Raw genomic sequence first — 14,215 nt, 5'->3', positions numbered from 1 at the left:
GTAAGCTTGGCAGAGCAAACAGCTCTCTACAGTACCAGATATTGTGCTTAGACATGCCACTCTGATGAATGATAAGATTGAAAAAAAATTACTTGAGGTCACATATTCCATAGAATGAGAGGATTCTGAAGCCAGAGAAACAGCGACGAGGCCGCTCTGCCTGCTTGAGTCAAGGTCTGTTATGTAAGAGATGCCGAGTCTGTAAAGGATGACACATCCCATCAAAGTTAATCTGGACCGACAAGTCCAAATCATAGTTTACATTGCTCAAGGTGTTCAGGATTTGACTGCAATATTCAGACAGAGAATTTTCTAAAATGTCTGCACAAAATTCTGCCTCCATCTATCAGGATGTGGAGGCCAAAGTCGCTTTATTTGAGCATCCATGCAAACCAGCATTACAACAATCTTGCTTTGTGTTTTCTAATTGATGGTTTGTTTCTTTGCCAGAAATTGGTGGGGCAGTGATTTTAATAATTAAGTGTTTATTCACATTGCAAGATTTTTCATTATTTCTGGCAGTTTTCTGGCAGAAACACACCAATTTCAATAAAAAAAAAAAATGGAAAAAGAAATTCTATCCTGTAATTATCAGAGCTTTTTGTTATCTTTGTGTTATATTATAAAAAACGGACCATTTTCTTCTTGGCTTATTGGGCTGTAGTGGAGGCACGTGCTTTGTAAAATTCCTTTCTAAGCAATATTGAGATATATCCTCCTTAAGTCTTTCAACTCTTCAACAATCTCTTTATTTCTATATTTTAAGTTTTTAAAATGCTATTCATTTATCAGGTGTCATTCAGCAGCTTGCACTATGCATTTAAATTAAAGCACCTGAAACATCCTGGGGACCCATATGCTTAAGATGGTGATTGTCAAACTGTGATGTCAGACCTGGCCTGGAGTCTTTGTCATTCTTCTCTCACCTCTCACAGACTGTCTCCGGTCAACGAGGAAATGACCCCCAAACCAGATAAAAGGCCCATATAGTCCATTGGATTCTGTTGATACTGCTGCCTGAGCTGTGCTGCTCCAGTGGCTGTCTGCCTGTCTGCAGCCTCAGCTGACCAGAACTGAGCTTGACCCACATCATCAGATACAGAGGATGAATAATGAATGCACAGGCAGCGGAGACGCCATCCACTGAGACAGCCAACCAACCTTTACACCCGTCAAGCGCCCTGTCAACCAGTCAGCCTGCCGTGCAGCAGGCCACCGAATCAACAAGCGAACCAGTCAGAAATCTGAAATGTTGCCTCGAATCCAGCCCACCAGTCACACAGCACAGCAGTGAAGCAGCCACCCAGCCAGCCTCACAATTATACCCTTACTTATTTTTCAGCGTCCCACTGTAACCCCTGTAGTTGTCTCTTCTTCTCTTTCTCTCTCTCACTTCCTCCTCACTCATCTGCATTGCTCCCTGACGACCCCCCTCCACCTGCCACCCCAAGCCATCCACCAATCCGGTAACCCCGTTCTCCAACCTCTTCCTCGTCTTCCTTGTGTAAAAAGGGTAAGCCTGTCAGAATGGTTTAGCCGCAAAGCGTTGTTTTCTCTGAGGCATAGACAGGGCCAGCTGACCCTGAATATGTATTTACTGTCGAGAGGGAGAAGGGGGAGATTCAAAGCACAAAACATCTAACAGCGACTAGATATTTGCTCACTTTGACTTATTTTTAATTCAATTTTTACCTAGCCTATCGCCACAAGTGGTTATGTCAAATGTTGTGCAGAACAGCATGTATATATATATTAATATATATATATATATACATTGGTATAATTTTGCCAATGACAGATTCTAATATACTCAGACATTTATTTTGTTGTTGTACAATTACAAGGAGTTTGAAATGTATCACAGTAAAAACAAACACAGATTCAGAGTAGGATGCTGGTACTGATGAATGAAATCACCATTGATCCAAATTTTTAAACATGATGTCAAATCAATCAGCGTCATGCAGCTTGGAGTCAGAACACAGCTGCTATTAAGAGCTCCAAAGATGTTGTCGTGCCATAATTGAGGCCAGTGTTTTACACAGAGGAAAAATAATAAACACAGTGCAAACAAGACTGTAGCATAATTCTCTGTCCAATGTGCAATTGATTCTGTGCTCCGGAGCGTGCTGGGCTGCTAACCCAAGTCAACCCAGTCAACTACATCCTGGTTAAATTGCATAAGAGGCTAAGCTGCCTTTTGGGCAAATTAAGTCTGTGGCAGTTCTGACGGCCCACAATCCTCTGCTGCCTTGTTCACGCTGTACCCTCCCTCTTCCTTTTTCCTCCCTCACGTATTTCCTTGCCCTAACGCTCTCAACCCCTCCCATCTTCGCATAGTTCGTGCCCACACAGCTGAGCTGCGCCAAGCTGAGTCGGCCGGGCCCTGCCTGCCTGCCGTGATAGTAACGGCTTTAATAAAAACACCGTTTGGGGGATGAGAATTGAATTTCATACTTGGACGCCCTGACACTACATGTGTTTCTCTTTAATAAAGAAAAGAGAGAGAGAGCAGAGAGCGAGAGAGCAGTGCAAAGCAGAGCTACTCAGCCAAAAGAAGATAGGCTGAGGCTTTTCTCATTTCTTCTTCCTTAAGCTCAGCTGTGTGCTTGCTGTTCCATGAGGGAGCTGCAGGGGACATCTGGCTTGTTGATCACTGCATTTCCACACCTTTTTTTCTTTCCTAGATAGGACTGAGTGTTCATCCACTTCAAAACCAGCTTCTCAGATTGCTTTCTACTCTCCCTGTTCTTCTGAGACAAGTATGAGTCATCACAATAACACACGTAATCATACTGTTTATCAAAGAGGGGAAATGATAACTGAGAGGATTTTAGACACAGAAATCTTTGTTTTTATTATTATTATCACTTCTTGAGACTGAGTCTATGTATGTATATTTATGTGATCTGATTTCTAGCAAACCAGCCAGCAGATATGGGTGAAAGCCTCACCTCCTCAGCAGAGGTGATGCGTGGTCGTTAATGGTGCCGGGAAAACCATAATGGGTGAACAGACAATGAAGAGCGCCTCCTACTGAAAGTCAGAGTGCATGCCTTTGCTAGCAACCTTATATGATTGACAAGGGATTTCTTAGAGATGCAATGTAGAGATGCCACAGCAGGGAGAGAGACTTTGAAAATGTCACGTTAAAGAGATCTACAGTAAGAGAAACAACGGTTCACTGCAGCAACTCGAACAAACCCTCTACATATTTGCCTCGGCAACGGCTTCCTATTTCTTTCAGTTTAATAATAGAGTTTTGTGAATATCTGCCATTGTGAAAATGAATCTGTCATAAGTAAAAGGAATGACGGTTGTTCCAATAAACAATAACAAAAATGGATTTGTCTTCTTGTCATTTCCATACTGAGATTTGTGAAAAATCTATTTCCCAGCTGTGTCCGCTGGGATAACTGTGTGTCAGAAGAGTTCACTGGCGTCTTCCTCAGACGCTGCTGCTAAATCCTCCGTCGCAGAGGGAAAGTGCAGCACACAGAGAGCCAAGCTTGATCCCCGTGCCGGCAAAGTTTCAACGACACAGCAAAACTCTGAGGAACCACCAAATTATTGATGGCTCAGAAATGTCACACTAAAATGTCAAAACCTATCTTGACCAAAATGACAGCAGCATGAGCAGCTCGGCCAAGTTAGTTTGAATACATTTGGGTAAGAGATGAGGATAATCACCTTAGAGAGCTGGATGTTCCACAGAAAAGAAGCAGGAAAACCAGATTTAATGAATAGATGTTACATTAAAGTTTGAAATCGATGACCTCACACACACAAGATCGATTGATATTTTTACTTCTTTTCTGTGACATGTTGGATGGAAACTGATCTGAATGTCCATGATACTGTCTCATCACATTTAGTTTTCTGCTGTGGGTACATGGACATTCCTTGTTCTTGTTTGGCAGTGGAGGTACACACAGCAGTACAGTGACATTGGTACTACCCACATTGTGGAAAAACAGAAAAAGAGTCGCTGTGAAGTCAGAGCGTCTGTGTTGGGAGCCACCACTGAAGCGCTCACTGAGAAGAGTTTACAGTAGACACAGAATGATGATTTGCCAAGTCTACTACTACTGTTGTTCTAAAATTATGTTTGACAGTTTGGTAAAGAGCCACAATCCAATGTTATTCCTGCAGGAGCTGCCCCCCAACAGATCAAACCAGTCAGAAAACAAACAAACAGAGAAAAGATATAGTATTTATTTAAATGATTTGGATGACTTCCCAGCTACATATTAATATTCAATAAAACTTAAAGGGATTGAAAATTCTGGCTGAGAAATGACTTGACTTTAGAGAGACAGACACAAATACATACATACATGCACAAAGACAGATTGCTGAAAGCTCTTTTGGAGATTGTGTTCTGTCACTCTGCATTATACATTATTAATGATAGACGAGGGAATTACTGGAGGTTTGAGATGAAGCATGTCGTGCACATGGAGAGAAAGCGAAGGAATGAATGAGGGGAGAAAGCAGTGAATGGAGGATAAATGGACGAAGCAGACACAAAAATGAACACACAGGCACAATCTTGCTCTTGTGCTCTTAGACATCTGTCAGCTCGACCTGCACTCACTGTAATGATCAGTAACATTTCCATATGCATAAACAACGGCTGTGTTTTATTGTGTTACAAAATGTGACTCAATGATATTCCAGCCAGTTAGTTGTAGTGTAGCAGATTATGATCAAGTGTTTGTTTGTTCATCTTTGTTCGATCTTTCCACAAACAGGTGATAAGGAAATTTAGATTGGTGGAGTGCAGGAAAAAAAACAGGAAGTTGTGGCTAAAACAAACAACAAGCATAGTTAAATGAAGTCTTTGGGGAGCTGTATAAAATGGGACAAAGGGAGTGCTCTCACCCACTTTGTCACATAATTAAAACATATTTTTCAAACTTGTAATTTGCAATGTGCATGATTGTCTGATGGTAATGACCTGTGTGTAATGCCTGAAAAACATGACTGACTTTTTTGAGTTTCTTTGCTTAGACGTGTATCCATGGAGATGAAATAATAGGATTCTGATGATCACTGAAAGAAACAACACATTGCAGCTGTTGATATTATAAAAGCTGGACCCGGTCTAACACTCCAAGGAGAGAGGGGGAGAATGTACTACAGATAATGGGCTCCAATATATAAATGTTAATGACAGCGCCACCATCAGGCTGATCAGTGTATTTTGTGAGAAATGACCCAGATTGTAGGAGGAGATTTAGAAGGGCATGTTTGTGCACAAAAAGCAGATCAACAGTGTGATGAGCATGCTGTCGATGATCTGACAGTCACTGTTAAGTTAACTTTCTAAAATCTCCTTGTAATGAAAGTCTGTTTCTCCTTCATTCCTTCATTTTTGCACCATAGCACTTATCAAATCTATCTTTTTATTGTAGTGAAGACTGGGGAGTGTGTGTGTGTGTTCAATTATACTTTCTGAGCTACAGTTTTCTAAAGGACAGATTTCTGATTTTTATTTTTTATTTTTTATAATCGATACTCTAGATTACTCCAAAATTTGAATGTTCAATTACTCCAAGTCAATTCAAAGTTAAATCAGGTTAATTTGCTAATTTACATTGACACATTTTAATTTAAAAAAGGAAGTTTTCGCAGCGGTAGGGTCTTTAATCTTACTTTGTGGCCTGCAGCTGGCTTTAACTTAACTTCTGCCAGCACTTCCTGCCTACTAAAAGCTTGATGGAAGGAAGTTAATGAACCTGGACTCTTTTGCTGCCATTCCTACCTGTCTGATTTTTTCCCCTCCACTTTTCTCTGCAATTAATGAAAGCGTGTGGTGAGAGTTTGGCCATTACAGAAACTCTGAGAGATTCAAACACACCACCAATGCAGTCTCCCTCCTGGGCAGCCCTCTGAATTGTTCCACAAATTAATCCTGTTCCCAATTCTATCTTTGGCCCCCAGCTCTCCTTACAGAATTATCCCTTTTCAATTATTTCTCCCTCCCTTTCTAATTGCTAGTCAGTATTGGAAATATCAACAGTGATGAGAGTGGAGAGAGGAGGAGTGAATGTGTTATTAATTGCTCTGATGTGGATTAGATGTGAGCGTTGTGGACACCCCCACCACCACCGACACCCCCCCATCCTCCAATCACATTTCAATTAATAACAGTCAGCCAGGCATCGCCTCAAGATGAGCAAGCAAGATGATTGGCCTGTCAGTCAGAGATGCTCAGGCGCATTTGCAATTTGTCACCAGTTTCCTCATCCTTCCTGTATTATCACAATCGCTCACTCTTGTTTGTATGTCATAATCTTCCTCCTCTTTACTCTGGTGGGTTTTATTTCTGTCCAGAATCTTCATGATGCCTTGGTCACCTTTGATGAGACCTGTATTCATATTTGGAGATATATTCTTAGCAAATATTGTGCTTGGACTGCATTGTATTGAAGTGGTCAGTATGTGGCTGAGCAGATAACGTATGACTTGGTGAGAGGAGACTAACCAGGCTGGTTGAGTCATAAGAAGTGGGCTGGATGGTTTTCTGTGCTGTGCTGTGGGTACAGTTAATGAGTCCAGTTCCCAAGGTGACTGCAGAGTGGTCCGAGCGCACATACTACACAACTGCGAGCCTGCACATCACCTGAAAACTGTTGTATTTTAACATCCATACTGCCTGTCACTGATAGTCAGTTCCTGTCTGGTGGACTCAGGCACAGTCTAACTCCTCTGGGACTCAAAACTGCACGTCCAGGGAAGTCTGAGGGTTTGAAGTTGTAGAGTCTTCTGTGTCTTGGTCACCAATAAAGAGCTCTGGTCTCTCTGTGAGAAAATTTGAAAAGTTAGGATATGACGATATGACTCACACACCACATATAATCCTCTTTTATTCTCTCCTTTTCCACATTCACACTCTGATTCCTTCTTACTTGTGCACTGCATTGTATTTTGTGTGCAGAGAAAATAGGTAAAGACTCGAGTGGGACTATCATGCTGAGCTTTCAATTGTCTTAGAAAAGTAAAACAGCAAACTTTCAATGATGATTAAACCATTTTCATCAGAGTGAGGTTGCTGAAATTGTCTGATTCTGAAGGGAACATCGCAATCAGGAACATGACTCATCAGCATCCCTTCTGCAGTTAAAATCACATTACAATATAAATTCTATTTTGTATCAAAATTATAAAGAACTCAACTTTGACCTGAGAGGTATATGGGCATAACCTTGACAGCTTTTACAGCACAGCTCTTTTTTCAGCTTTACACTGACATTGTAACTCGCATTGAAAACATTTCTCTTGTCAACGCACACATACAGACAGTTTGGATGACATTTTAAATGACCGACTCTCTCATTCAGCGAGGATTACCATTACGAGGTGGAGGAACACCATTGTGAGACTGTATTTGGAAGAGAAACTGAAAAGAGTGGAGCAGTTCATAGAAAAGCTATAAAATAGCTTCAGGTCTCAGCTCAGTCTGTGCAGCCTTGGCCTTTAATATATTCTTAAGTGCTCCTATTCTGTGATCTCCATGTCGGTGTGCATTTGAAAAATAAAAGCATGGATGGTGAAAAAAATACCCAATCAGTATTTGTAAATGTGTGGTTTGGAATTGACGAGTTTCATGCTGTGTACATGGAAAATGTGAGACCAACACTTTATCATTTCATGGAGGGAAATATAAATCATGTATTCTGTGTCCTGCAGAGGAAAGAAGGTCTAATTTGAGACACCCAGCAAAGACGTCCCAGCATCATCCATGTTGTCATGACATCACACAGGACTTTGGTTATATACTCCAAACAAAAGATGCAGGTAGTCTCTGTACCAAATGTCGTTGTACCAACTAGAGGAAGATTTAGAGCTTGATTTGTTAAAGGCTAATTTATCATAAGAGAATTGTTTTATTTACAAGTTATAAAATTCTGTCAACCAGTACATTGAGATTCATGCCACTTTGTGCTCTGATTGATTCCTTCAGACTGATTCCTTCAGAGGATAGATCTGGGCTATATTGATCTTAAGGTAGTAATTATAAAACTTTTTTTAGTTTTGAAAAAGAAACCAACAATAATTTAATTGAAACTATTTTTGTACACAAACAACTCAAACGTTTTTAAAGGTTGCAGCCCGGCATTTCACTGCTATTCTATGTGATATTAGGCTTTCCAAAATAAAAACAATAAAATACAATTTGATTTGATACATTATGTTCCTGTATAGTCTGTTCTTGTTCATATAGAATAAAATAATAATAATTATTCCAATCTTTAATACAGACATAAACATGTCAACCTTTTATTCTCTTTTATATTGTATAATAGATAAATAAACATACAATTATCAGTACAACAATACACTGGAGATACTTGTTTGTATTTTTATCACATTGGTTTCAGGGAGATAAAGGGCCAAGAAGGAAACACGGTCATGCTCAAGATTTGCTCAAGGGAAGAGTTTGTTTCTCACCGTATTTCATGGATCACTTATATTGGGCTGCCGTCTGTGGCGTCAGCTGTCTTGAAATACGCTTTTGGTTTTTGTTTCACTTTGTTGATTCATGATTCAGGATCCGTTGCCACTTATATAGACTCAGGAACATAATTTTCTTAATTCAATCTATAACTGAGCTGTCCAAATGTCTCTGTTGTCAGGAAAACAAAACACTCATGGTATGTGCCACTGGGGGAAATGTGTCAGTTTTGCTAATGACTCAGCCCTGTCCAACACTGAACCCCCTCTCCCTACAGTGGAATACTTCCTATTGAGAGTGCGGGATAGACTGCATGTCTCCGATTAATCACTGCTACTGACTGACTCAGGGAAATCAATTTGCTAAACGGTAAAGCTTTAGCCTGGACACAGACAGACAAACAGCCAGTGAGCAGAGGCCAAAAGGTGACGATCACACTGCACATGAGGCTGCCGGAGGCCAAAAGTAAGACAACGATCTGTGTGTGTGTGTGTGTGTGTGTGTGTGTGTGTGTGTGTGTGAGTGAGAAAGAGAGTCTCTACGAGTAACACGACACATCAATTAATTGACTTTAGCAATTTAATCATTATCTCTCCTAAGAATATCTCAAAACGTTGACAGCGATGTAATAAGCACTTTTACGTTGGGCTTACACTTTGCCACCTTAAGTCATTGAATCAAAAATCAAAAATACAATTTTTGCAGGGAATTCCATGCACCATTTGAAGCAGGCGTGACATCCATAAGGTGCCACATCGCGTGCAGAGTCTGTTTAAATGGATTTGCAGTGTCATCATCCCTCATCCCAGGTTCTTCTTCAGTTCAAGTGAATCATCATGTGTCCTCTTGGGCCAGATGGACTTAGGAGTCATGGGATTCACATGGTCCTCACATGGGAGTCAGTCAGCGTTGGATCTTTGGGTTGGACAAGATTGGCTGTGCTGTTTGCTGCTGTGTCTGCTGCTGAATGTTGTCTTTGCAGACTTATACTGCAGCTACTGTATTTTGAAAGACTATATGTGTCTATTTAAATATTGTGCAGGACGGATGATTGCTTTCTTTTTCCCCTTTTCTTTTCATTTTCTTCATCTTGTTCATTTTTTGGCTTGACTGACAGATGATATTGGTGCAGTGTTTTTCTCACTGCTTTCACAGGTATACACACACACGCACACACACAGAGAGAGAGAGAGACCAAAACACACAAACCAAATTGTTTCATCTCTTTCTTCCCTGCCGTCTTTACTCAGCCCCCTCAAACTCTCTGTATTGTTGTCTTTCATCTGTCCCCCTTCCTGTTTCTTTCCATTTAAATTGCTTCAGTGGCATGACATAAATAACATAATGCCGCCTCTAGGATTTTGGTTAGATTTTTCTTATCATACGACTCGTGATTGAAGCCTTCCTCCTCGCTATTGCTCTCCTGCCCTTTCTATCTGTCTTTACTCTCATTTGAATTCAGTTGGGCTTTAGGGGCATGAATGAAAAGCAGCCAGCGACACTGAGTCAATACCACAGAAATTAAAGTAATAGTAAGAAACATTAAAAGGTGACTGGCATCAATTACAAATCAATGATAAAAATCAATACGTGCCATTAGCAATAATATCACAGTTGAGCTTCTCTTCTTATCTCTGCATTTCTATTCTTTCATCCTTTTCATCTAAATTTTCTCCTCTCATGTTGTCATTTCACTCCCCCTGCTACCTCCCTCTCTTTCTTCCTCTCTTTCGATTGCACCCCTTTTCTTCCACTCCTTTATTTCCGTCTTGCTTGGCTTTCTTTTTAGACTCTCCTCTTCTTTGCCTTTTCTTCTCCTCTCTCCCCTCCATTATCACCTCCCTCCCATTTGATCTCTCTCTCCCTCCCTCTCTCCTCTTTCATGCCATCTCTTCTTGGCTGCTACTTTGCTTTCCTGCCTCCCTCTTCCTCTCTTTTTGCTTCTCTTCTCTTACACCCCCCCCTCCCCTCCCTCAGCCTCCCTTCTTCGTCTCTGTTTTGTATGGTATGTCTCTCATTAACCCCCCCTACCCCTCCCCCCCACTCATCCTTCCACCACCCCTCATCTCTTCATCTCCTGGTCTCACGAGTCGTCGGCAAGCGCTATTACAGCATCACTTTGCATTTAGATAACCATCGCCTCGCCACCCCAAATTGGTCCAAAGTAGGAGGATGGGGGTGAGGAGGGAGAGGAATAGGATGAGGAGGAAAAAAAATAGAAGGTGATATCCAAGTTCAAGCTGAATCCTTCCTGAAGAAATAATTGCAGATGCAGAAGCGCCTGGAGTCGGTGACATGCAGGGAAATTTTAGGGGAAATACAGACCAGCAATTTCACCACCAGCAATTATGATCAACAGCACTTTTTCCATTACACTTTCATTTTGTTTCCCCTCCCCCGCTGTGTCCACTGCAGGCAAAGTTCTGCCAAAATGAGTTGCATTATTATATTTCTCTCGTGTCATTACAATGATTTCACGTTTCAATGCCAAAAAGTATGAATCAATGAGTGGCGAAACTTTCAAAAATTTAACTTCGACAAATTTAGTCATTTGTGGAAGTTTGTTGGGAGCATCTGGTGGGTGTGATTTTGATAAATTTGACACCAAAGATGCGAAAAACAGCAACGTCTACAACAACAACAGCAACAGCTCGTCTATGTCGGACAATTTTGTATGGACGGTATCTGCTTAGTCCATCCACATGTAGCTGCGCCTCCGTGCAAAATGAATGAATCTCTTTCTTTTTTTAAATGAGATGTTAATGTGAATGTTAAACCAAGTGATCTGAGGAAAGTTTGTTTGTGCACATCACAGCATGTAATGAGGATAAATGTTGAGGAAAATGTTTGACTTTCTTACAAAATTGTTGGTGTTACTTAAATCCGCATGAGCAGAGCAGAATGGGATGAATTCCTCTCCCAATGCAAAAGTGTTTGCATGTTATCGTCCTGACAAGCAGATTCTGAAAGCTTTGTACCTGCCCCTTTTATAATGAATGCAATTTCTTTCCAAATAGATCAATCTACTTTGTAGTAGCTTGATTAACTTACTGGATTTGCTTTCTGTTTGGGCAATTTTGTTGATATTAAAGAGGAAAAAATCTAATTAAAAACGTTAAACACTGTGCCAAAGCAATAGCTGTTGATAAGGCACCTGGTTCATTTAATTGGCCACTGACTGATTTGCCGTGCAGCAGGATAATTAACGAGACAATAGACTAAATGTACCTTTTTAATGCTGTCCTGATGATAATATGCCGTATTGTAATGCAATGAATTACAAATGTAACTGAACTTGTATTTAACAAATCATATTGGTGTGGCAGGAGTTGAATACACAGTTAAATACTTAATACATGCAGGGTAGGATTTAAATGTTCATTGTGTGTGTGAGTGATATTTATAAGTGGTATGACTGTGGATTCTTCATGCTACATGAGTTTATTAGTTGTGTCGTATCACTTTTGTTGCAGAAGTTTCACAACATTTGATGGCCTGGAAGCACAACAAGAAAGCACTCAGAGAGCAAAGCTATGCCAAGACCGCACATTTCTCCCTAAACTGCTGTAACACCCCAAAGGCATTTCTTTGTACATTTGACTTTTATTATCAGATTCCTTTACTGTGAATGCAAAACTTTGTAATGTAACACGCTTATACATTTATCTCATTCACCCAATTGAAAGCTGATTATTTCAATGTGTAAATACATAAAGTAGAGATGGGAAAAAGAAACATCTCTCTCTCACTCTCACACTCACACTCACTCTCTCTCTCACACACACACACATGCACAGTTCCAAAGGCCGTGGCATTAGGAGCCCCACTGCTGTCCATTACGTCCACGCTGTAATTACCGACACATCCAGAAAAGAAGAAAGAAGAAGGTAGTAGTCTGGCCTTTTAGTTGCACCTGTGTGTAGAGTGTGTGGGTGTATAATGTGCTTGTGTGTGTATGTGTGTGTGTTGTATGTGTGTGTGCAAGCGATAGAGATCTAGCAGAGAAAAAAAAACAAGTGAAGTCTGGCTATCCATCGAGCTGCTGCACTGAACAAATGCCGACACCACCCACCCACTCTCTCTCTCTCTCGCTCTCTCTCTCTCTCTATATCTCTCACCCATCTCTCTGATTTTCATTCTTGCTCTTCATCTACCTGATCTCAGAATTGAATCTGTCACACGAATCGCTCTGATGTTGCCACTGATCAAAAACCAAAAACAACACGCAAGAAAATGAACAAATGCAAAAAAAATTGACAAAAAGGAAAAAACAACAACCATTCTCTGATTTCTCCTCCACACTGGAGAACCAACAACAAACGCACACCGAGACCTCGAGTACTCAAAAAGTTGCAGCCTTAATTTGATTTGTGTCGAAAAGCAGCAGAAATGAAGGGAAAACATGCTTCTTTATACCTAATTAGTTTCCTTTTCAGCTGACTCTCTGTGGAGATTTTAATTATGATTTGGCATCAGCCGGCATGGGCTTAAATGGACGGTGTTGATCAAGGCTTGGTTAGAGGGGGGTAGAGATGGAATCAGATAGACGCAAACCAGAACACGAGGCAGAGAGAGATTGTGACAGGAAGAAAAGAGAACTGGTCAAAAACACATTTTTGTTCACAACAGGCTAAAGCACTCACTGACACACACGCACATACACATGCACACACACTCATGGAAGCTTTCTAAACACTGTCTCCTGGTTCGGTTCCTGTATCTCTGGTGCAGATGAAATTGTGTTTTCACAATATATGTTGTTATATATCAACAATGTGGCTTCATAGTAGTAACAAAGATAGATGTGGAGTTTTCTCAAACAACATCGGAGGAAACTAGACTTTACATTTGCAAACTTTACATGTAAATATCATAATTTGTGAGATAAAGGAGTTTTGTTATCCTTTTTGTTATACATTTCTTATGTCTATAGCAAGGGTTATCTGCTGAATATTGTCAAGAACTGAAATTTTGAATCACCCCAAAAGAAATGTATGGAGTAAGACAAACCTGTGAGTCTTGATTTGCCCTGATAGCTTTGTTTCTGATGGGTCCTTTTCTTGTACAACGTGTTTATGTTAAGGGCGGTCACATCAGTGTATTGGGATAAACATCCACAATCTCCAATCCAAAAAGTACCAGATAAAACTTGGAATAGCACCGTGATTGCGTCGTCTCTGACATTTTTGTATCAGTGAACTCCATTTGGACTCGCATATCTCCACTATTATTGATTTGTTTCTCCATTTCTCACAGCGGCAGCACCGTTTTCTTTGCCTGTTCCTGTCAGGTGGAGCCGTGGAGGGGCCGGAGGCGTGTCCACAACACACACGCATACACGTACGGATAACATGAAGGATGGAGGCGGATTTTCACAATTGAACTCATTGCAGTGCAGTAGGATGTATCCTGTTATATTACGTGTAATGGATTGCTGATGAGACATACTGTAGATCCTAGGTCACCAATAGGCGGACCGCAGCCCGAGTCCGGACTCGGAAGCCGTCCCATACGGACCCGGACCTACAACCAAAACAGAAGGTTATGATTTAAAAGACGGGGCGCTTTTGTTTTTGAAAAACCGGCGCCGCTTTTTTTTGTTATTACGGTAATGGTTTAGCAAAGGAAAACGCACAGACCAATCGCATGCGAGTTACCACGTGACACTACTCAGCCAATCAAGTTTGTGCATTCCAGGCGGGAAACATTGTTGCTCTACAGTGCAGACAGGTGAGCGAGTCAGTGGCAAGTTCA

The 14,215-nt window shown here is 40.9% G+C and overlaps 1 protein-coding gene across 2 annotated transcripts in view; it reads left to right on the top strand.

Annotated features, from left to right (window-relative positions):
* chchd6a (coiled-coil-helix-coiled-coil-helix domain containing 6a) overlaps positions 1–7,845 on the top strand; it is an 81,357-nt gene extending 73,512 nt beyond the window's left edge. Inside the window, exon 8 of one of the 2 annotated variants that reach the window (XM_076159351.1) lies at positions 7,696–7,845. In XM_076159351.1, the coding sequence (XP_076015466.1) occupies positions 7,696–7,716 (21 nt within the window). In that variant the 3' untranslated portion in view covers positions 7,717–7,845. Of the gene's footprint in view, positions 1–935; positions 993–7,695 lie in introns of those variants that run through there. The other variant, XM_076159349.1, reaches the window with a different exon arrangement.
* Positions 7,846–14,215: the final 6,370 nt, after the last annotated feature.

Source organism: Genypterus blacodes, unplaced genomic scaffold (assembly GCF_046128005.1).
Source record: "Genypterus blacodes isolate CSIRO-AG114 ecotype Tasmania unplaced genomic scaffold, CSIRO-AGI_Gbla_v1 ptg000094l_1, whole genome shotgun sequence".
NCBI classification, from domain to species: domain Eukaryota; kingdom Metazoa; phylum Chordata; class Actinopteri; order Ophidiiformes; family Ophidiidae; genus Genypterus; species Genypterus blacodes.
This window is presented reverse-complemented; position numbering and strand designations above follow the sequence as displayed.